At 45.5% G+C, this 24,476-nt stretch overlaps 3 protein-coding genes across 3 annotated transcripts; 2 read left to right on the top strand and 1 right to left on the bottom strand.

Annotated features, from left to right (window-relative positions):
• Positions 1-1,455: 1,455 nt before the first annotated feature.
• Positions 1,456-13,487, top strand: per1b (period circadian clock 1b). The gene is made up of 20 exons (XM_079184693.1): positions 1,456-1,570; positions 4,568-5,382; positions 5,508-5,761; positions 5,871-5,992; positions 6,105-6,306; positions 6,429-6,623; positions 6,806-6,884; positions 6,999-7,105; positions 7,243-7,396; positions 7,521-7,797; positions 7,920-8,028; positions 8,186-8,345; positions 8,433-8,542; positions 8,895-9,041; positions 9,711-10,049; positions 10,163-10,920; positions 11,019-11,205; positions 11,373-11,586; positions 11,716-11,866; positions 11,980-13,487. The coding sequence occupies exons 2-20, from the start codon at positions 4,979-4,981 to the stop codon at positions 12,160-12,162; spliced, it is 4,152 nt and encodes a 1,383-aa protein (XP_079040819.1). The 5' UTR covers positions 1,456-1,570; positions 4,568-4,978; the 3' UTR covers positions 12,163-13,487.
• A 1,879-nt stretch (positions 13,488-15,366) lies between these two features.
• On the top strand, positions 15,367-21,095 carry pcolceb (procollagen C-endopeptidase enhancer b; the record flags this gene model as incomplete). Its single annotated transcript, XM_079185248.1, has 9 exons — positions 15,367-15,452; positions 16,647-16,755; positions 17,204-17,462; positions 17,834-17,958; positions 18,891-19,027; positions 19,168-19,808; positions 19,939-20,019; positions 20,188-20,358; positions 20,962-21,095. 9 exons carry the CDS (start codon positions 15,367-15,369, stop codon positions 21,090-21,092), a joined length of 1,740 nt encoding a protein of 579 aa, XP_079041374.1. The 3' UTR covers positions 21,093-21,095.
• Positions 21,096-21,107: 12 nt separating this feature from the next.
• On the bottom strand, positions 21,108-24,373 carry LOC306715030 (transmembrane protein 272-like). The gene is made up of 5 exons (XM_079185249.1): positions 24,356-24,373; positions 23,587-23,610; positions 23,356-23,365; positions 22,983-23,210; positions 21,108-22,373 (listed from the first exon to the last, which is right to left on the bottom strand). Exons 4-5 carry the CDS (start codon positions 23,203-23,205, stop codon positions 22,162-22,164), a joined length of 435 nt encoding a protein of 144 aa, XP_079041375.1. The 5' UTR covers positions 23,206-23,210; positions 23,356-23,365; positions 23,587-23,610; positions 24,356-24,373; the 3' UTR covers positions 21,108-22,161.
• Between the last annotated feature and the right edge of the window lie 103 nt (positions 24,374-24,476).

Consider the following 24,476-nt stretch of genomic DNA (forward strand, 5'->3'; position numbering starts at 1 on the left):
TTTTGGCCATTTTGCATGATCAGTACTTTTACTGTTTGTACTTTATTATATTTCCATGCTAATACTTTTGTAGGGCTTTACTTTACTTATGTTTTGAATGCAGGGATACTTGAAACGGAGTATTTTAACACAGTAGTATTGCCACTTTTACTACAGTAAAAACACCAGTTTACTGCCACCTAAGGTACACATGGTTTATTGTACTGTAATTATGACCAAATATTGATTGACAAATAATCTACCGCTGTAAGAGACGAGAAGCTCATGCTAATATATTGACAGTATCCTTAGACATATATTTTTACAATAGACATATTTTTTGTTGTTGTAGTACAACAAATACTACGTGCATTGTGGCACAGTAAATGTGCCCCAATTAAAGACTCGACTATAATTGTTGTGAAGGATATTAACATACTGGCATGTGCCCTACTGCACTGTTTACAGCTTCTCAACAGCCACACCGTCAGCCTCGTGCATTCGGAGAGGGCAAGCAGTGCAACTGACGTCACCATCTGAGAGCACGTTGAATTGTGCATGCTGAGGCTTTTGCCGCAGCCGTAAATACAACGCAAACGCGCAGCAGAAATAGCACCCGTGTGGTTTTGTGCACAGGGAAAGACAAGATGAGGCCGATTTATTTTCTACTTATCTCAGAATAATTGTAGAGTGTGACTGGTTTCAAATACAGTTGGCTTTCTGATTATTATTTTGAATTTGTATCAATCAATCAATGAAACTTTCTGCTGGGGACATAACTTTAAGGGAATTATATGAGGCAGATGGGAATAGGAGAAAAAATAAAGAAAACAAAACTATACTAAAGATCTGACATTAAAAAACATCTCAACTCAAGATCCTCTTTTTCTGGAGCTTTCAACTGCATCTCACAGTTAAATTTATTTTATTTTTTCACAAATATCACTACTATTATTATGTACAATGATGATGAACAGCAGAAACAGCAGCATGCTTTAACTATTTAAAATTAGTCATCAGGGTTGATTTATAATAATCATACCTCAATTTATGACTAGTTATAGACTACACCACTGAAACTGTAACATCTGCTGAATGACTACAGCAAAATACGTTTATTTACCAACTTTGTTAATTCCCAACACAAAATGTAATTGCGAAGGCATTACCCTTATTACGGTTCACCAAGTAGGCCACATCAAGTGTGGGCACCGTCTCCGCCCTCTCATGTATGTTTAGAAGGGACCTCAGGACCATACACACGGCAACGTGATTTCCAGAAGCCCCGTGCCGCTAGCCGTGCCTCTCAGCCAATCAGAACGCGTCGGGGCGGGCTGGAGGCGGGGACATTTACTCCCGCTGTCCAATCACGGAGGTTGATTCTACTCGCTGGCCCAAGCACCGGCACGTGTGCCCCTGCGTGTAAACTAGTGTTGGGTGGGCGAGCGAAAAAATTTCTAGAGCACACGCAGATGATCGTCAGGCAAAGGCAGTCGTCGCTACCGGGATTTGTACTTCATTCGGTTGGACTTTCAAGAACCTCACGGTGGAATACCAAAGTTGTTGCTGTCGTTTTTAAAGCACATATAAGGTAAGCTAGTCGTGTCTGTCGCTGTTGCTTTGGAGCTAGCATGCTAGCTGTCACTTCGTGCCCAAACGGCAGAAATCCCTTCATTTGACTGCTTCGTATTTTGAGCTATTAGGACTTATTACAATTCGCAGTGAAACCAACAGCTTTGTTTTTGTGCGGTCCCATCTAACGTAGTTAGTGCTCTCGTTTTAATCTCGTGTTGTGCAGTAATTTGTCATGCATGCTCGTGGATGACATGAGACGAACGTTTTAGAGGAAAAACTGCTCAAAACGTGCAGTTATAAACCGGCCAGGAAAAACAGACCACCTGCACAGATTAAATCCTTCATATTCTTGCAGGTATCACACCCTATTTAGTGCCTGAGTGCACATAAAACTTCCCAAAGGTTGACAAAAGCATGTGCCAGACAGGGTTGTAAACAGAAGATTAAAAAAAAGGAAACTCAAAGTAAGCAAAGACGCACGCGCACACACACACACGTGTGGGGGACTGACTCATCACCTGAGACAGGACAAGTAAACAGTTTATAGTTTCCAACACTGTGTGTGTGTGTGTGTATGCTTCCTCGATGTTGTCAGACGACATTGAAACAATCAAGACCACCAAACTTAGCACAGGCTGCAAGGAAATAGCCCACTGGTGGCCCTTGAACATGACAGGGGTGGTATTCTTCCTGTTGTGTTACACTTATAAATGATTAATCCCAGGTGTGGTGGTGACTGTTAAACTGTCCCTCATTTAAGTTTCAAACACACATGTTTACAGCTGTGCAGGGATTGCTCACCAAAGTTATGATAAATGTGGAGTTTTGCTGGAAGTCTATATTATTTCTTTAACTTGATGTTTAGCTAGATGTTGTTTACACCAGATATGTAGTTTAGGGACTTACAATTGAATCTTTTGTGTTTTTTTTTAATCCAAAACAATGAACAATTGTTGAATCTATTGCTCTGAAAATATCTCAATGAATGACAGATTGAGCTAACACAATATATAATACAAGTTGAGGCTTAACATATATTATTTTGTCTTGTTTATTTAAACAGCATGGTAGACATGATATGCTTTAAGTTAAACAAGACTAAATAAAATCCAATATAAACATTCTGTAATGTATAGTACATTTGTTTATAATAATGTAATGACTTCGTGTATTTTGACGTAGTCGTACTACTTTAAGAAGTCATGTGGCCATTTATTTTGTCCGCCCCACACATGCGAAGCGCGTTCCTCCCCGTCTCATAAATGTGCCTTGTGTACAGTGTCCAATCGCTGAGCGTGAATCGGCTCGGCTCGTTGCATATTCAGGAGATAGCGCGAGGCGGACCCTGTCTCAGGCCGCGTGGCCTCTGCAGCGTGCTGCTCTCTCATTGGTCCAGCGAGCCGACCAATCGGCGGCCGGCAGGGCTCGAGGAAAGCACCGCTACGGACACGTGCAATGTGCACACAGAGAAAAGCAAAGCGGACAGAGAGCTATAGGACAATATAGTGAGCAATCATGGCACGGATGCCCGGAAAGAAATGAAACTATACTATTTATCTCTTAAGGTGATTGATTATTATCTAGATGTGATAGTGGTGGAGCGGAAAAGGGGGCGGGTTCTCTCAGACAAGCTGAGAAGTTCGCACATGTTCAAACACGGAGCTACGCCACGCCTTCCTGCAGCCTCCATCTGTACAATGCAGCAGGGTGTTAATGCCCTTATATTAATACTGGGAAATATATATTTGTAAGAACTTTTCTGTAGTTATGCAATTACAGTACAATATACAAGAGGCTTATGATCAAATTCAGTAACATTGACTGCAACTAGGCAACTTGTGTTTGTTTTCATTGTCAATTAACAATTAATAAATCAATTGTTTGATCCATAGTGAAACATGGCATCATTTTCCACAGACATAGATAGATAGCTTGTTATAACCCCTAAATATTCCAAGTACAATGGCTGAAGACCAAGAAACTAACGCAACTTATTATCACATTTGGTGCAGAACTATTTTACTGTCAATCTGATCGCAATCTTGTGGGTAAAAACAGCGAGTGAGAGTGATGCTTTCTATTCTTTCCCACACTAAAATAGACACAATTTTTGCATAAACGGCGGTCTTACTGAGTGCATTTCCTGTAAATAATCTGAGTGTAGTGCACCGTCGTGGGTTCAAACCTGACCGTGCTATTTCCAGGCATGGCAGTGGGGAATCTGCAAGGTCGCCTCTTGTCTGCATGGGTTTCCTCCCGCAGCCCAAACACATGTTGGCTGACCTGGAAGCACTACATTTCCGGGCGGTGGGAATTTGTACATTAACGTGTATGGCCTCCGTCTTCTTCCGTTTGCGTCTGCAGGTCTTAAAGGATTATGCGGGCGTGTCCCTAACCCAAGGAATAATTAGCGGTAAACTTTTACTTGCGTAGGTGGTGGCCTAATACTTTTTAGGGATTGACGAGCAATCCCTAATTTGTATCAACCCTCTGAATGAGAACTGTGTTAAGTCCTCCTGGCATTCCATTTGTTTTGACTGCCCAATGGGTAAAAGTGGACCACAACTAAGACGACTAACAAATGTCAAAGTGGACTAAACTAAGGCGACTAACAAACGTCCTATGTCATTTTCGGCATTGGTGAATGTTCACTTGCTCTATATTAAGATGCATGCATACGTACTTGCTGCATGCCAATAGGAGTAGGAGATTATTGTCATTCCGTGCTCAAGATGGGGTGATATTTTAATCCAGATAATCTGGATAAAAGGCTAACAGCTGGGCGCTACTAAAACAACCACAAACATGACTGACAAACATTCAGTCTGCACCACAAGGCCGACATGGCCATGTTTGAAGCTTCCTTAGGAGGCCAACACGATAAACCGATGATAAGCGTTCCTTTATTTGTCTTTCCATAGCTGTGTAGTCCTTGAGAGGTATTTACAAGACAAATGTTTTGTAATCATGTATGCTAATATTGTTCCTTCTCTTTCTCTTTCTGTCGTTGCAGGTGGCCTTTAGCACCTCGAGCATCACACCTCTGAAGAGGCGAGAAGACCAGGTGTTACAGATACAGAGAGAGCGGTTTTTCTCACTCTCCCTCACAATCTCTCATCCCATCTGTTGGAGCACTTGTGCCAAGGCTCTTTCATAAGCAGAAAACCATCTCTCGTCTTTGAGAGGGACCTTTTTCGCAATTTTATTGCGTTCTTTTTGGAAAGGCAGCCGTTGCTTTTTGTCGACAAAAAATCTGCACCTTAGAAAACCCTCAAAGAAGGGCTCACAGCCCTAAACTTTTTATCTCCTTAGTTCTTTTAACTACCGGCCAATAACCATGATTCACCTGTGTATACATGGTAGTCCCACTTAAATTCAAGTTTTTCCAGTTAATAAAGCTGTTCCAGCCTCATCCTACTCTAGTATGAGTTATGACGACTCTAAATCAATGCCCAGCAGCGCTCGGGGGCGAGTGGCAAGGGCCGATGAGAAAGACAGTGACCAGGAAGCAGAGTCAAACTCTCTGAAAACCAGCAGCGGTCAGCCCGGCGCCAATGGTGCCACTCACGAGCAGGAAAGTGGGAACGGAGGCAGCTCCGTCGGCGGCTCATCTCCCAGCGTGGGGTCAGGGTCCAGAGGCCGAAGGGGGCCCAACTCTGACGACATGGACGGGCTCTCCAGCGGGAACGACTCTGGGGAGAGGGAAAGCGAAGGCGGGATGGAGAGAGACCGCGGGTCACACGGGCGCCAGTCCGTGCGCAGCTCCCACAGCTCGTCAAACGGCAAGGACTCTGGCATGATGCTGGAAACCACAGAGAGCAACAAGAGGTGAGAGAAGAAGAAGCTAAGAGACAATGAAAAAAGGCTATCACACGCTATCCTATGCTATGCTAACAGTACATCCCGAGTGTAAAATGGCCATTCACCGTTCCAACTGTCCCTTCTTTCCCCAGCTCCAACTCCCAGAGTCTCTCGCCTCCCAGCAGCTCCCTGGCCTACAGCCTGCTGTCCACCAGCTCGGAGCACGACCCCCCCTCCACCTCCGGCTGCAGCAGCAACCAGTCGGCGAGGGTCCAGACCCAGAAAGACCTGATGAAGGCCATCAAGGAGCTGAAGCTCCGCCTGCCAACAGAGCGCAAGGCCAAGGGCCACACCAGCACTCTGAACGCACTCAAATACGCACTTCAGTGTGTCAAACAAGTCCGAGGTGAGGGGGGGGGGGTGTTTTTGTTTGTATCTTCCTAAAAGTGGCGCAATATGTAATTGTCTCTTTACCTGTACACACTCCCTGACTGATTTATGTTTCCCTTTTCCAGCCAACAAGGAGTACTATCATCAGTGGAGCGTAGAGGAGTGTCACGACTGCAGTCTGGACTTGTCTGCCTTCACAATTGAGGAGCTCGACAACATCACTTCAGAATACACCCTCAAAAACACTGTAGGTTTATACAGTTATGTGGTAAATAATAACGTGATGTGGATCAAGCTCTTCTATGGTACACTTAATCCAAACCGTGATCCTCATCGTTTTCTTTTCTTTCTACTTTCAGGACACTTTCTCCATGGGCGTGTCATTCTTGTCGGGAAAGGTCGTGTACGTGTCGCCCCAAGGCTCGTCCCTGCTGCGCTGTAAGCCAGAGCGTCTCCAAGGGACCATGTTTTCGGAGCTTTTGGCCCCGCAGGACGTCAGCACTTTCTACAGCGGCACGGCGCCCTGCCGCCTGCCAAACTGGGCCTCCTGCATCGGATCTGGTGAGTTGAGGCGAAGTTAAATTGGGAAAGGGTTAGAAAAAGAGGGGGAGATGGTGTTCAAGACAGTAAAATATCGAGAGCGTGCGATTTCTGACTCTTTGTCTAACCCTCCTTCCTCTCAGCTTCTCCTCCAGGCGACTGCACTCAGGAGAAATCCATGTTCTGTCGCATCAGCGCCGACCAGGCGCAGGGCGGCGAGATGCGCTACTACCCCTTTCGCCTCACGCCCTACCAGCTCACCATCAAAGACTCGGACGATGCTGAGCCACAGCCCTGCTGCTTGCTCATCGCAGAGAGGGTCCACTCTGGATACGAAGGTATTTGTCGTTCTACTACTTAACCTGTATTCATGTGAGCGAAGGGACACACGACACAAAGCTTCCTGGGCCGAAACACAACAGAGAGTAGTAAAGCTTTATCACATGCACAGCCTGTTTGAACCCTGTCCTCAAAGCATGCTTTTCATCTGTTGTGTGTGTGTGTCCTCTGTGCCCCTCAGCTCCTCGTATCCCTGCAGACAAGAGGATCTTCACCACCAGTCACACTCCCAGCTGCGTCTTCCAGGAAGTTGACGAGAGGTCAGTTTTTTAAACTCTCTATGGCCTTTAACCGTTTGCTGCTGTAGGACAGTAAAGAAAACATGCTATTCCATGTCACACATGTATATGTAAATGTGTGCATTGTGTTTGCAGGGCAGTGCCGTTGTTGGGCTACCTGCCTCAGGACTTGGTGGGAACCCCTGCCCTCCTCATCATCCACCCTGAAGACAGGCCCATAATGGTGGCTATACATAAGAAGAGTGAGTATATCTAGCACTGGCAAATGGGCTTTTACTGTGTTGATTTATTCTCCCTTATTTGTTGTGTATTATATTTCGTTGCACTGTTGAGTCCATCTCATTTTCTCATACGTGTCTGCGCTGTTGTCTCTCTTCAGTCTTTCAGTTCGCCGGGCAGCCGTTCGACCACACACCCTTGAGGATGTGCGCCCGCAATGGGGAATATCTGACCATCGACACCAGCTGGTCTTCCTTTGTCAATCCCTGGAGCCGGAAGGTGGCATTCATCGTAGGGCGCCACAAAGTCAGAACGTAAGATTACTTATCTGCTCACAGAAAAGCAACAAGAGGAAATTTAGCGCACAGTCTTTCTCCCGTGCTGAGTGGTGCTCTAACGCTATTCCCCCCCCCCCCCCCCCCCCCCCCCCGTCTCCAGGAGCCCTCTGAATGAAGACGTGTTCACGACGGCGCAGTGCTGCGAGACTCGGGCCACCACGCCCGATGTCGTCCAGCTGAGCGAGAAGATCCACCGGCTCCTGGTGCAGCCGGTGCACAGCGGCAGCTCCCAGGGCTACAGCTCGCTCGGGTCCAGCGGCTCGCGAGGCTCTCGCCGTTCACACCAGCAGCACTGCGGGGCCTCAGGCGCCTCGTCCAGCGACAGCAACGGCCCCGCCATGGACAAAGTTGCTGCCGCGGTCGCTCTACACAAACCTGTGAGTCTGAGCCACCAGTGCTTTTTAAGTCTACCGTGAGATCCACCTAATTACAATATATCAGAATGTTGTTATCGCCATGTCATATCTGCTTAACGAGTGGGATTCTGTCATTTTTCCAGATGACTTTCCAGCAGATCTGTAAAGATGTCCACATGGTCAAGACTAGTGGACAGCAGGTTTTCATAGAGTCCCGTAACCGCCCACTGCCCAGGAAAAACACAAGCACAGGTAAAATAAAAGTACAGTTAAATAATATAGTTTAAAACAAGTATAATTCATCTCTGGAAAGAAAGAGTTGTTTTCTTAACTAGTAATATCAAAAAGATGAGAACCGGGCATCTGAAATAATTAGTTAACTTCCTGTTCCTCTCTTTTCGTCATCCAGGCACAACAAGCATCAAAGCCATCAACAGCGACCCAATCAGAAGTTTGATCGCCGACATGACAAAACCGACCAAAGCTTTGGTCCCGGCTCCGCTTATAGCGAAGGAGCCGCCTACCGGCTACTCCTACCAGCAGATCAACTGTCTGGACAGCATCATAAGGTGTGCGCGCAAGCCTAAAGCTATTCCAACCTCAACATTTTGGGGGTTATCCCGTCACTAATCCATCAATTCGCTGACTCTACGCAGGTACTTGGACAGCTGTAACATTCCTAACACTGTCAAAAGGAAGTGTGGCTCCTACACTGCCTCCTCCACGTCTGACGAGGACAAACAGCAGGAGGCCAGTAACAACACAGGTACGTTTTGATCACTAACGTCAGCTGGTTTGGTTCTTTTTTCTAGGTAATTAGTTTGGTGTTTCTCGGAAGTTAGCCGTACAAATATCTCTAATTCACTTATTTAAGTTCCCTTTTTTGTTTGTTTTTTGGTCAGTGTGTATTTACCAACAAAAATACTGATAGAAAAATCTTATTCTTGTTGATGAATATGGATTTTCCTTTTATTTATTTGTTATGCAGCATCCTTGATTTGTGTCATGACCACTTACTAGATTGCCAATACGCATGCTTTGTTCATGTATCTGTTTGTGTTTTGTCTGGACGGTGCGCAATCATTGACAGAACCTTGTTGGGCTTGTTTTCTCTGCAGGTGGTTCAGTTAACCTTGTAAGTGAACCACCTCCTCTGCCTCCCCTGACCATGGCCACAAAGGCAGAGAGTGTAGCCTCAGTCACGTCGCAGTGTAGCTTCAGCAGCACCATCGTGCATGTGGGAGACAAGAAGCCTCCTGCGTCAGGTGGGAATCCTCAACACTCACACTCTCTGAACCCTGAACTTTGTCACTCGAAATGACGAGACACGAGGTCGTTGCATGTCTTTACGTTTCATTTAAAAGCCTTTAATATCCTTGAGGTTTGTTTTTCTTTGGAGCCGTACGTTTTTTTATGTTGACCTGTACTCTCATACAGCTTTCTTATTTTTCCCTTTCTTGCTTGTTTTGCAAACTGACCAAAAAGTGTTTTTATTACTTTTAAAGTCTTAAGAATTATTTTGCAGAACCCTGTAGCCGCATGATAAAGCTGCAGGTAATCTGATTTATGCCTTTTTTTTATTTCTCATCTTGGTTCATCCCGGAAATCTTCTCTTCTGGATTTCTGCGTGTCGCCTCATTTGCAGTTTTCTTTTTCCGCTTTACCCCAAAATGTTCTCCACTGTCCGCTGTCTTTTTTTTTTTTGGTCCTTTTTAAAGTGAGACTATGTAACGTTTGTGTTAAATACATCAGCCATCATAAGCTGGTCCTAATAGACCAAGAGAGGCTGTAGCGACAAAATCCATGATTGTGTTGAATTTTCTGTAATTAACTTTTCATTTGTCAGAAGAAGAACGTGCCATTTCTTCTTTCAACACTCACACTGTCTCACTTCACTGCTTTAACAGACCTCCTTGCTTTTTCCTTTACCACAGACATCATCATGGAGGAGGCTCCTACAACTACACCAACGCCTCCCACAGCAACACGTCCCGCTCACGCGGCAATCACCTTCCCTTCTCTGCTTTCCCCTCCCCCCCAAGCCGCTCAGCCGGAGAGGGACAGTCGGAGAAGTGGAAGTGTGGCGGGAGGAGGAGGAGGAGGAGGAGGAGGGGGCTGCATGGATCTCACAAAGGAGGTGCTATCCGCCCACACCCAGCAGGAGGAGCAGACATTCCTTGACCGCTTTAAGGACCTCAGCAAGCTGCGTGTTTTCGATCAGGCGGCATCTTCGACTCTGCACTGTCAGACCCCAGCTGCCAACCTGTCACGAGGTAGGCGCACGCGCACCCACTGTCATTACAATGTATATACGTTACATATTCATACGTGTTACCGGTCGGTTGTTCAAATAGCAGACATTCAGTGTCTCCTTCTCTTTCCCCAGGAGTGCGTTGTTCTCGGGATTACCCCGCTGCCGGAAGCAGCACCAGTCAAAGACGTGGTCGTGGCGGTAAAAGACTCAAGCACCAGGAGTCGTCGGACCAGCACAGCTCTCTGGGGCTCGACCCCAGGACCAGCACAGCGCCCATGCCCCTCAACGTCCCCATCAGACCCCCGACAAACTCGTCCTCCTGGCCGTCTGTAGTCTCTCAGGCCAGCATTCCCGCCGCCCCTTTTGCTCCTGGGATGCTTCCAATCTACCCCGTTTACCCACCGCTCGCCCAGCCCCTGTCCGTCCCAGATCCATCGCGTTTCCCCGCCGCCCAGATGGTACCTCCCATGATGGCCCTCGTTCTCCCCAACTACATGTTCCCCCAGATGGCAGCGCCCATCTCTCAGCCAGGCCCCGTCCCCATCCCCTTCTTCAATCCCAACTTCACGTACCCCGCCGCCACCCAAGGCGCCATCGTTTCAAACCCCTTACCGATTCCAGCCGCCTGCGCCCCGTCTCGTAGCAGCGCCCCGTCTCGCAGCAGCACCCCACAGTCCTACAGCCAGACGCCTGCTGACCACGAGGGCGCGGGGTCCCCTCTCTTCCAGTCCAGATGCTCCTCACCTCTCAACCTTTTGCAGCTGGAGGAAGCACCAAGCAACCGCTTAGAGGTCACCACGGCCCTGGTAGCAACACAGCAAGCCACGCCTTCTGTGCAGGGCTCAGCCAATCAGAGGATCTCTGATGAGACCTCCAAGGAGAACGAGAACGTAAGTACACAGACGTTCAGGAAAGGATGTTAAGCTTTGAAAACCACCAATATGGCATTTAAAATGTATCTTAAAATGTATCTTTTTTCCCCCTTTAGGGTGAAGCTAATGAGTCCAACAACGATGCCATGTCCACCTCTAGCGACCTGCTGGATATGTTGCTGCAGGAAGACGCCCGCTCAGGCACCGGCTCAGCCGCCTCTGGTTCAGGCTCGTCGGGCACGAGGTCCTCTGGTTCAGGCTCCGGCTCTAACGGCTGCAGCTCCTCGGGCACCAGCGGCATGAGTAAGTAGTCTGACAGGGACATAGTGACACACTAAGAGTCACACTGCCTCTTTGAAAGAGTCCTTTCCAGATAATTGACGTCAGAAGACAATTTTCTGGGAGAGATATCTTTGCCCTGTTGTCGTACTCCCAATTAATTCTCATCTTTCACTTCCTTGTCCATCCAGGCAGCAGCCAGGGCAGCCACACCAGCAAGTACTTTGGAAGCATCGACTCCTCAGAGAACGACCATTCCCGCAAACAGCCAGCAGGGGGCAGCAGTTGTGCCGGAGGAGATGGCGCTGAGGAGCAGTTCATCAAGTGTGTCCTGCAGGACCCCATCTGGCTGCTGATGGCCAACACCGATGACAAGGTTATGATGTCCTATCAGCTGCCCGTCAGGTACGACAAAAATGTGACCACACAACACTGCAGCCTGTTTAGTTCAGGTTCAGACTTGCTGGAACTTTATAGACTCAATGTCAGACTTTTCAGTGACCCTTTCCCCCCCCCCCCTGTGCCGCACAACAGAGACATGGAGACCGTGCTGCGAGAGGACCGCGAGGCCTTGAGGAGCATGCAGAAACAGCAGCCACGCTTCACCGAGGACCAGAAGAGGGAGCTGAGCCAGGTGCACCCCTGGATCCGCACAGGACGCCTGCCCCGAGCCATCAACATCTCTGTAAGTACACTCACCCCCCCGAGCTTTGAACAGTTGAGAGCATGACTTATTATCAAGTAACGACACATAGAGGGGAAAGGAAATCATGTGTTTTTGTTTTTTGTTACGTTCAGGGCTGTACGGGCTGCAAGTCCCCGCCTCCGGCCGCTCCGTTAGATGTGGAGATCCACGAGATGGAGCTGAGCAGTGTGCTGAAAGCGCAGGAGGAGGGCGCCAGAGAGGGCAAGACAACTCTGCCAGAGACGGCCATGGATGAAGCTCACCCAGAGGGCGAAGAAGAAGAGAAAGGAACATAAGACGGCAACCAAGACGTGACCGCAGAGGAGCAGCAAGTGACCTCAGAAGATGTGAAAGAAAAGTCAGACATGACTCACTAAGCAGATGGCCAAAGATAAAGAACACTATCACGGACGTTTCTACGCCGATAGGCAGAAAATGTTCACCTTCCAGCAATTCCTGTGCCCAAAACAGTTTTTACACAAGGTGTAACATGGTTAAAGTGGGATTTGCTGTGAGCATAAAGGTGCATATTGATCGAGACAACTTCCAGTTGTTGTTTGACAGGTCAGCCAGGACACTTGGCCCGGTTCATTCTTCACAAAGTCTGACTCTGACGACCGCACACGAGGCGTGTTGTACGACTGCATACTGAATGCCTTGGAAGCACTTCACTTTCCTTGTTTTTGTAGTTGTAAGATAATCAGAGAGGACTAAGGTGAATGTGTTTCGACGAAGGCGCCTTTACGTAAAGATGGATGTGCTTCACCACAGTGTCCTCCCTCACGTTTTCCCTCCGGTTTAGGGTTGAGCTCACGAGGAAAATAAGGGAGTTTATCTGTTGTTGAATGTTTCCAAGGTTGTGTGGGATCCTGCTCCCAATCACATCCTGTATTTGTTCTCTCTTATGTAAAAAATGTTTGCCCAAATTAAAGAAGAAGCAACTGTCACCTTATAGACAAAATGTACAGTGGAAACCAGGTTATTTTGTAAACAATGTGTATATTTTTATACTTTCCTCCCCCTCAAATAGAGAGGATACATGCCCAAAAGAGTGTCTACTGGAAAATGTGAAAATCAAGGATCGAAATAGTGTCCGCAAGGAAAGAAGAAGAAAAGAAAAACAAGCACTTCAGTCTTTGAAACGGAGAATATAGTTTCTCGGGACCCAGCAATCTAGTTGCTTTGCTTGAGAGATGTGCAGTTAATCGTGGGGCAACGTGGCAATCGCCAGGAGACTAATGTGGACTTGAAAGGTTTCTTCCTTGGCCGGGGCATTAGTTTGTCTCCCCCACAGGGTGAAATGACCAATGATTCTCTCACAGACGTCACGGACAGTATTTCCCAAACTGCCAGCGCCCTAAGGAGGCTCCGGCGTTGCCAGTGCTTGCTCACGTTGGCGAGTGGATTTGAAAGAGGAGGAAGTAACTCTCTAAGAAGAGTGTTTGTTTACTATCTTTCTTCCCCTCTGTCCCATTCGCTCTCTCTCTCTCTCTCTCTCTCTCTCTCTCTTCCTCTCTGTGGCACTGTTCTGGTCATGTGATATCCTTTTGCTTTATGGCGTCAGTGGTGTCAGTTTCTAAATATTTTTGTGAAATTCTTTGTACAATAAAATGACTAAATAAATCATTTAAACGTGAACTCAGATTTCTTTTTTTTCCCAGCCTCTGCAGTTAGTTTTATGATTGCATCTCTTTGCAGTCTATTTTCGTCAGTGGTTGTTTTGCTGTTGGCCTGGATACCCAGAAGTGTCCGGAATGAACTGGTAGCAGAGAGCCGATCAGAGCAGCTGCTTTACTTACCGAACCACAGTCTCCTTCTATCCAGCTGTGGTTTCCACCCAGAGTGGTCACCACAGCTTAAAAAAGACAAAGGCATGGCCCTCGTTCAGGCAAACACAAAGCTGACCTCAATGCACACCATCATTATAACAATGACGACATTGATCGTAACGTATGTGGGTCATTTTGGGAGAGAGCTGAGCTGAAGTCACATTATGAGTACTAAAACCAACTATTTTCGTCTTCCATATTTAGTTTACACTCGTGTGAGTTCTGTTTCTTTTAAACTTAACTTTTAACCGTCTAATTTCTTTCCACCACCGTGAAATCCTTGGAAAGCAATTTAATCCACATAGTAACCTTCACTTGCAGTGTAAAGTGTGCGTCTGTGCCCAAAAAACACGAGTCTACAGCCAGGCTTGCAGTGCTCAATCCTAACAAGCAGCCGCTGATGTTCAGGAGCTTATTGGCACAAAACACGAAGCACAACTGAGGCCAATTAGAGTATTTTAAAGGTTTGATTTGTTGAATTAACAACAGCTGAAAAGGTATACAATGATGGGGACAAAGAACAGAATAGGCTCCAAAACATAGTTCACAGAGAGAAAGAAAAAGACACGGTATGCTACACTAGCATGATATTGCAAACCTTTAAAAAATGATTTGAAAGTCCTTTACACTCACGTCATCAAGAGCAGCTCGTTGTCAACTTCATGGAGGCACTAAAGGGAAGAAAAGTGGATCATCAGAGTCCAGGTGTGTTCAGACAATTTATTACCTCACGTCACTGACAGAAATTTGACCGCTGGACCATTTTGGCATAATTTCCCACGAATTCCTATATTTCTTCCTCTCATCCACGTACATCTATGAAGCAGAGTCATATGGCCCAGGGGATCACAGTTGCGTAACGGTAGGATTCATTATCTTGTGCCAATCCGTCTAGAATATGTTATTTCACAGGACAAGTGAAAACTTTGACCTGCTGTTGGCTCAAGAGGAAAAATCGGGTGGATCCCTAAAATCTTTAGGATTCATCCTCGGGGGACCATGAATGTCTGTGCGCATTTTTGCGACAACAGATCCAGCGGTTGTTGGGATATTTCGGTCTGGACCAAAGTGGCTGACCAACCAACCAACTGCAGAACGACATTGCCAAACACAGATGCCTTGCAGCTGGCTGGTGGTGCAGTCAATAGGTCATTACACACACACACACACACACACACACACACACACACACACACACACACACACACACACACACACACACACACACACACACACACACACACACACACACACACACACACACACACACACACAGAGTTGTACTCTGTCCATAAGCAGACACACCTGCAGAAACGCACACATTTTCCATATATTCCATTACCCTACCTGTTAAACAACAACACAGAGCTGGAACATAAGCACACTGTACTTTCAACTGTACATACATTGCTTTTGGCCGTGAGTCAGTGTAATTAATGTTAACCTGTATCAAACAGCCTTCTGTCCTCTCAATATTACATTCATTCGCCGTTTCCTTTCTTCTCCTTCCCTCCATAACACACCTTCTCCTCACCCATCGTGTCCACTTCCCTCCTCTTCCTCCTCCCCCTTTTGAACCTTGCGTCTCTCCACCACGCCCTCCACTCCTATTCTCCCTCTTTCCTCTTCTTCTCCTCTCCCGTCTTTTCCTAACCTCGGAAGGACAGCAGGATGGAGGACAGGGTGTGGACAGTGTGCCTTCTTGTCATTCTGACACTGGGATGGACCGAAGCTCAGAGTGAGAGCAACTACACCAGGTCAGTGAGAGATTTTAAATATTTTAAATGTCTTCAGGTATGTATGCCAACTATATGGCTATAAATGTCCCTCTTGTGCATCTGTTTTGTGCACATGTGGCATGCCGTTTTCAAGCCCACATCGGTCTAGATTAACTACTGTGTGGGATTTTTTTCTCCCTCCTGCATGGTTACAGTATTGTGATTATAGAAAGTGCAGTAGAAATAGAAGGTTGTAGTGTTAGGATGTGGTTGGCGTCCCGTAAACACACAAAACGACAGCATGCTCTATAGAACCAATTCAGTGATTTAACTGCACAAAAGTAAAAAATCTGACTTTTATCCTCTAAATCCACAGTTTAGGTTCAGAAAATGTTGAATTTCATTTTTGGAAATGCTTGTTGAACACGTTGTTTGCATTGCTGTCGCTACTTCCTCACACATACAGGGTGTAAATTGAACATGAGAGACAAACAAATGCCTGTGGGCTGTCCAACTCCAAAGAGGGTCAGAAGGGAGGGACGCCACTGTTTGTTTGTTTTTGGCCAAATGTGGCATTACAGTACCAAAAATCCCAACATTATGCCTGAAGATCATGACAGAAAAGTTAAAAGGGAGCGTTAAATCAGTAGATGTCGTCTTCCCAATGCATTTTGGCCTCTTTTCCTCTAAGAAACAAGCACAAAACAACAAAAAGTTGGAGTGACGGAGCCAAGTTTGATGATCAAATGCAGCAGATTTTAAAAAGGAGACAAGCTGAAAAGAGCAGCCAACATTTAAATTAACGAGTGTGATGCAAAATTAAAAGCGGAGGCTTGCCCTGCTTTGATCTGCGTTTCACCAAACGTCATGTGTGAGCGGGCTGTGTTGAAAGTGCCATGTCTGCTCAAAGTAAATACCTGTTTTCGTCTGCCGACAACCTTCTTGTGGTACAGTCAGTGTGTGGCGAAAGCTCACATTACATAAACAGTATATTGAAAGTCTTCCTGGCTTGGTTTGACCAACTTTTTAAGAAGAAAAAACACAAATCAGGAGAGTCCATTGGGAACCTCCCCAGAGTCAGAGAACAGAGGCAGACTGTGCCACTGTGGTTTTCAGCGTGTATGTAAAAGTGTGTGTGCTCTGCCTCAATACTCTTAGTAAAGCCGTGTTTTCTTCCAGTGCAGTACATCAAGTTAAAAGTAGTTGATGGTGGTTGTGTGATACTCTTTTTAGGCCTACCTTCCACTGTGGAGGCCACCTGGTCACCGACTCCGACATCGTGGCCAGTGAAGGATTCCCCAGTCCCTACAAACCCAACAGTAAATGCACCTGGTACATCACTGTGAGTCACTTTTAAAAATCCCTACACCGTTAAGCCAAACTCAACGTGCCCCAACGTGGCTGCTATCATTTGAGTCGGATCATGCATCATAAAGCTACACAGGTGATCATTATTGGCTGATTAGACCTCCTCTCACCTCATGATACACACCTGTTTTCACTCTCACTAATTACTAATTACCCGATGGTCTGCACTAACATGACAAGCAGGACAACAACAACAACACACTATCCTCCTAATCCTTTTCAGATTAATTCAAACATTTGACTTTATTATTTAACACACTATGTTGGGAATTAAGGAATTGTGAAGCAGCCTTTATTAAACTCCATGTATATCATGGCTGCACCATAACGTAATGATAAAATTCTTGCCATAATTTGTGGTCACCTGAGGCTAAAACTGCTAAAAACTTTTCTTAAAGCATCACCTGTCCCCCCCCCCCCAGGTCCCAGAGGGTCACGTGGTAATGCTGTCCTTCCGCCTCTTCGACATGGAGGCTGACCCCACCTGTCGTTACGACTACCTGGACATCTACAACGGTCACACCCGCTTGGTGCAGAAGCTGGGTCGTTTCTGTGGGACGTTCCGGCCCGGCGCGCTCATCGCCACTTCCAACACCATGATGTTAGAGATGGTGTCAGACGAATCCACTGGAGGAAGAGGCTTTCTCGCTTCCTTCAGCGCAGGGAAGCCCCATGTGGAAGGTGGGGACAAGTAACCCCAACAACATAGAAAGATGTAGTCCACGAAGAACTAGATGAAGCTACACGGTTTTATCTGGTGGTTTTCTAGTGATGGATGGAAGCTTTTTATTGTCATGAAACTATATTCTGGTGTTTTGTTTATGTTCAGAAAGAGAAACACAAACATCTCTGGAATAAAAAAAATCACAAAAATCTACCAGGTTTATGAAAACAATTAAGGATACCCCCCAAAAAATCCATAATTACATAATTACAAGCTAAAAACAGTTCACAGATGCACCTGCAGGATTTATGCTTGAACACAGTAAAAAAAAAAAATCCTTTCCTTGTTTGAAAAAGGTTAAAATCTGGTTTATTTTGTATTCCCATAGAGAACCAGTTCTGTGGAGGACGTCTGATTAAATCGCAGGGCTCTGTGAAGACACCCAACTGGCCCAACTCTAATTACCCAGCAGGCATCAGCTGCTCCTGGCACATCTCCGTAGAGCCGAGCAATGTAAGCCAATCGTATTGCACTTTGTATTTCTTACTAGTTGTGTACCTAAAACATCCCCTTTTAAAGAGTGACAATTTTAACACAAATCTATTTAATTTAAGTTTGTTTATTTAGCGAGAATCAGCGCTAATGTTGGCAGGCTAGGCTAAGTAGCTAGGCTAGTTAGCCTCCACTTTCCGAGTGGAATATAAAACTTAGAACAACGACGGTTCCTCACAAATACTGAATGTTGTTAAGGAGCAAACGCAAAGTAGCAAATCACTAATTTTCTACTTTGATTGGTTATCTGGGAGCACGGTGGGTTCTCCTAAATGTTGTATGTTGTAAAAAAGACTTGAATTGGGTTAATAGCAAATGGTGAACATTTTGTTGGAAAAGGGTAAAAAATTCCTTTTAAAAAAGTTGTATCCTCATTAGAGTAGTAGAAAAATATCAGCAATACTATCGTTATATTTTAGATTGACATACACAAAAGGTGAGGGGCTAGTTGTGTTGCATAAGGCTAGTTATTGCAGGAGGAGAAGGAGAAATTAAAATAGCAGTTAAGGGGCCCGTCACGAGGAAACGTTAAACCTCCGGTCCCCGATGTAGCGTACGTGTGTGTGCGCGAGTGTGTGACAACGTCCCTGTGACGAAGTTCAAATGAAAGGCTTCATTGAGTGCCTGAAGGTGTGCTCGTATGTGCCAAGAGATTGAAAGTAAGGAAAGAGGGAAGGAAGCGAGAGCGAGGGAGAGAGTAAATGCTCTTCTGTATTTCAGAAGTCTGGCCCTTCTCCTCCACGACCACCACTACCAACTGTACTGTATGTCTGCACTGTGCTGGATTCATGAAAGCTCGTCGGGGAATATACCAGCTCACATAATTAATTCCCAGTCGTAAATTTCATAGTTTGTACTGCCATGTTTTATGTTTATTTCCACCTCTTCCCCAGGTGATCGAGGTGAAGTTTATGAAGCTGGACTTGGAGCCTGACACGTACTGTCGCTATGATTATGTGGCATTGTTTAACGGGGGAGAGAGGGATAACTCACGGCGGATTGGGAGATTCTGCGGAGACAGGTCCCCGGGGTGAGATTACTGATCAGAAATTGGTGATAAAAGAGGCATTTTTAAAGACATGGCTTACAGCTGAGCTCTGCCAACGTTTCCCCTTTTGGTAATCCTCCACCTGTCCTTTTTCCTCTCTAATTTTGTCGACCCTTACGTAGAACAATCGTGACAAATGGGAACGAGCTTCTTGTCCAGTTCGTCTCCGACCTCAGCGTGACCTCAGATGGCTTCATGGCCTACTACTCCAGCGTGCCCCGAGGGTCTCGGGCGCCCACAGCTGGGGGGGACTTCATCTATGGACCTCAGACGACCTCGACGCCACAAAGAACAGTCGTGAGGCCAAGCAGACCCACCAATCCAACCCCCAAACCAAGGCCTGGCCCTAAACCCACACCGAAACCAGCCAAAAAACCACTGGTGAAGATACCGCTGAAACCTCCACCACGCAAACCTATCGTCAAGCCTGCAGTCAAGCCCTCGGCTAAACCAAAACCAGCTAAACCCACACCCAAAGCACCTGTGAAAAAGTCCACACCTAAACCTGGATCTAAACCTAGAGCTAAACCTACACCCAAACCTAAGATTATCAAGCCAATGCTAAAACCAAGCATCAAGGCTAAACCCACACGTAAGCCTGCACTGAAGACCAAACCCACCTTAAAACCCGGTATCAAACGAGTAAAGCCAACATCTAAGAGCAGAGTTAAACCAACAGCCAAACCGAAGATTAAGCCTAAACTAACACTTAAACCTGGAGTCAGCAAGACGGTCACAAAGAAGCCTTTTGTGAGCAAGAAACGTGAGTGGAAGTAATTGATTTTTAAGTTAACAATCTGCACTTCGCTTTCATATGTATACGTGCACACCTGCAATCGAGCAGCAATTTAATGTGCTTATCACGTGTTTCTTGCCATGTGCGTTTCCTTTAGCTTTACCTCTGAACCCACTGTGTGCACAAGCCTGTAAGAGGACAGGAACTCTTCAATCTAGCTTCTGCCCTAATGACTTTGGTGAGTCTTGTCAGCTAACCTCTGGTCCTGACACATGAATTCAATATCTTGACTACATTTTTTTGTTTAACAATAATTGGTGCATGATTTGTAAAATAAATACTACGCAAACCCTGTTCTCTTTCTTTGCATTTTGTTTTTTCTCTCTTATATTTTTCTCTCTTTCAGTGATTGCGGGTAAGGTTACATCTTTGACCACTGGTCCGAGGGGCTCAGCAACAGCTGAGGTGTTCCTAATCAAGGCCTACAAGGCGGGAAGACTGAACATCACCAAATCAGGGCCCATCGTGTCGGTCACACTGACCTCCACCTGCAAGAGATGCCCCGGGCTAATCAAAGGTACAACTATCTGTATTTACAGCCTTTGTCTGTCTCTGGATATTACAAACACCAAACATGTGTACTGACTGAAATGTGCCCATGGCATCAACTGTGAAATAGTTGACATGAATATCTTACTATCTTACTAATAACACTAAATGTTGATCAGAAATCAATTACATTACCAATTCTTGAAAATAACGTAAAAAAAATATCATCTTTAGTATTATAAAAAGGTAAGAATGAAGGAAAATGGTGCTCTATCCAATAGCAATATATATAAAGTCTAACATTTACTTCCTCTGGCTTCATTTTGGCTCATGACCTACAACATAGCATGAACTCTCATTGTATGCAGACGATGTGATTCTTTCTCCAACCAATATATCCTAGTCATTAAAAGGCAGAAATGAATATAGTTAAGTGTTTGATTACAAATTTAATTTGGGATGCAATTGTGACTTTGTTTGATTCCTTTTGGAATGAATTACTGTAACACATTATGACTATTACAGGAAGAGTATATTATTTCAGTCAAACAACATGTGTCCGTTAATTCAATCCATGGGTGAGCATGATCCGGTATTTGACAAATTCTAACACATTTTTTCTCTTGTTCAGGCCGTAACTACGTGTTGATGGGAAAAGTCGACGCACAGGGCAACGGCCTTCTCAGCCCCTCCAGCTTCTCTCTCCTCTATAAGCCCATCCACGCCAAAGCACTGGCCAACCTCTTGCGCAAACCGTGCTGACATTTCAGCCCAGCCCACCAATCGGACGGACAGCCCTGACTATCTCTCTGAAAACATGTAACTTAACTAAAAAGAGTGAAAATATTATGAGTAATATCCAAACCTTATTTTTTACATAATGCAATGCTGTCGTGAAAGTTATTTTAAAGAAGAGTAAACATACATCATTAAGTATTATATTTTGTATTTTGTATGTAAATTATAATATTTCTGTGATAAAAGATGCACATCAATTAAACATGTGATTCTGATGCTGACGTATATTGGGTGACAGGAATGAGGAGCAGCTGAGCAGGTGTGTGTGGGGATTGTGTGGCTGCAGCTGGCAGGAACACATTTAGGCCAGCTACTCTGGGATGAATTCACAAAAGGACTGCGCAGCTTTTGCAGCCGCTAAACTTGCACAAATTAGACAGGCTGTGTAATTCTCAAAGCACAAACAAAGGGTTAAATACTTGGTAATCCTGTACTATTTGTACATATTCAATTAAGGTAAATATGCAGACCTTTGGCACAAAGTTTCCATATTTCCTCTCATCTAGCCCTAACCCTCATCCTGTGCTTGGCCACGCCCCCAGCCCAAAGCAATGGGATTTGTCTAATTTCAGATTAGATTTTAGAGGAAACTTTCCGGGTTACCTGTTGTGCTTTGCGAAAATACTTGAGCCAAACTGCTATCCCAACATTATACGAACAAACGAGCAAACCCGATAGTAATCAAAGCCTTTATACATGACATTAAAATGTTTTTATATTCGATGTACTCCTGACAGTAGAGTAAGCCACTATAAACCTAAAAAAGAAATACCGTGATATACCGTGAAACCGCCAGAATCGTAAAAAATACCGCAATACAACTTTTTGGTCATACCACCCGGCACTAATCTACAGCATCTTGGAGTTAAATGTGTATCTAAATGAGGCTGTCAAAACAAAGGCTGTGCAACTAAGTGCCACTAGGAGACATGGGAGGCGTTAAGATGAAACATATTAGTCTTTTGTTGCACTATATCAACCAATCAACAGCCTCATTAGACGCATCCCGTCCCCTCGTTGGTTTGTTTTGTCTCTAGACTTCGTCGTCTGCGCCGATGGCTTGGCAACACAGGCAACAGCAGAGGAGGAAACATAAGCCGTGAGCCAGGAACAGACCCAGCAGGATGTAGAATACGGTGGTGGTCCAGAAGGCGAACAGGTAGAGCGTCTTGTCGCAGTACGGATCCGCACTTGTTGCGTTCTTGATGTAGTTGGGCTCGTAAATAGAGTATATCCACACATTACCTATAGGCAAGAAAGAGAAGAGAATAACTATGCTGCCATTTCCTGTTTTGGATGAGAGGACGACGGCCCCGCTACGCCCCAATGATTTGATTGTATTGCAGATGTTTGAGCCAACTTTGATTTTATTCCAGACAATTGTTTTGAGCAGCGTCAATTATTCAAATACATATCAGTTTTGCTGTATTTATGGGGCTTTTTTTGAAGAGCTGAGAGATGACACGACCTGAGGTGAGAAATAAATGGTTCATGGCACCACCCAGGGGCCACAGCAGTGTCTTCGACTTACCTTTAGTATGTCATTTAGCCCCTAATATGTATCAAAAGACGTATAATGAACCTCATTGGGCTGGTTTCTTAAGCTGTGATTTTTTTTAGAGAAGGAGTGTGTTTCCTTTCAACATCCTCATTTCCAGTTTTTTAAACTCCCTTCACACGTCCACCTTAGAGGTCTGTGTGCAGCCGTGTCAATTCCAAAGAAGCAGTGGGGCTCTCTGGAAGACATAGATGGACATCTAATGGCCAACACGCGTTACTACAACTTGCACTTTGTCTTTGGTCGTGCTTCCCTCCCGTGAGCTCCTTCGTCAGCCCGCCGCTGTTTAAACTCACCAGCTATGAACCAGCAGAAGAGGAACAAAGATATCAAAGAGTTCCAGGCCGTGCAGACTTGACTGAGCGGGTTGGGGGTTCTGTCTACGGGGGTGCCGTCTTCGGGGGTAGGCCGACTGGCGGGGGGCAGGCAGGAGAGCGCCAACAGCATCATTTCAAAGACTCCCACCACGATCAGATAGATGGGGATGTTTTGCTGCCGCGGACAGTCATGCAGATACATTGCACCTGAGGGACACGTGGTCGATGACAGGAGATTAGTTGCATTTAATTTAATGCGGATACATTTTGACTTTCAAACATTTTGTAAATATAAGATTTCAGTGGAACAAATAACACAAATAAAATGTCTGAATGTGAATCGCTCACTCACCGATGACAATCTGAGCAACGGGCAAGATACACAATATCAACTTTGAACATGCTGCGAGAAGAAAGAAAACAATTAGATGAACGCGCGGACACCTGCAGCCTCCTTTCTGCACAAAACAAAAACCAAATGATGAAACTATAAACAGGAATGTGTATGGTTCAGTTGATCTCACCTAGTGTGTGGGGTTGAATAACGTCGGTGTTTGACATCATGAGTATTGGGGATGCTCACCTGAAGGCGAGATGCAATGAGTTCCTGCAATTGAAAAAAGAGGCTCATCATGATTTTCCCAAATGATGTGCAGAATTTTAGGGCATTCTATCATTTCAAAATGTTTTTAAAATCGTGCATATAGCTGCTGTGAATGGGAATACATCTCTCCAAGGTTGGGGCATGAAGTTTGGGGTGAACCCTGAATTCTTACAACGTCCATCTCCGGCCACTGGACATGAATTGCACACAGTTTGAATTCAAGACTCAGTTGTACGTTCACACGGTACTTGTGTGACGACAGAATACTCTCAAGTACAGGCAAGAGGTTTGACTGCGTTCCCAACAAAGCAGGTTTGAGCAATAATCTACAACAAGAAACAACCTGTGCGCTTACAACATGAAAACAGACGCATGTGAAGCTGAAACAGTGATTGGTTTGGTCCAATTTCAAAGTATTAACAAATAGTTGTGTTTTATTTATGCAATGTCAACATTGTTTTTAAATCTTTGACGGGTCAATAAAACTCTGAGCCTTTTCTTTTCAGGTCGTCAAACCTAAAAAAGACAACGTAAGCGGCCTCGCCTCTCATTTTACGCAAACCTTAACCGTTCTCCACCCCGCCCCAACCCCCCGACATGAAGTCAACTTCTGGAGTCATGGTCACCGGTTAAAACTGCAAATGTAACCCCAAAAAAAATTAAAATAATTGTGTAAGTAGTAATAGTAGCCAGTAGTAGCCATGCAGTGAAAAGTCCCTGTTTTGACGTTTTATTCTCAGACACTTACCTTTGCTTGAGTCGGGAGTTTAACTTTCCCTCTGTGTGACAGCCGCGCCTCGTGAGATGCCAAACCTCCACCTCTCAGGAGCGCGCATGCCCAGAGCGGAGTTCACGCTGTCAGCTGATGT

The sequence above is a fragment of the Pholis gunnellus genome (assembly GCF_910591455.1).
Source record: "Pholis gunnellus genome assembly, chromosome: 23".
Taxonomy (NCBI): Eukaryota; Metazoa; Chordata; class Actinopteri; order Perciformes; family Pholidae; genus Pholis; species Pholis gunnellus.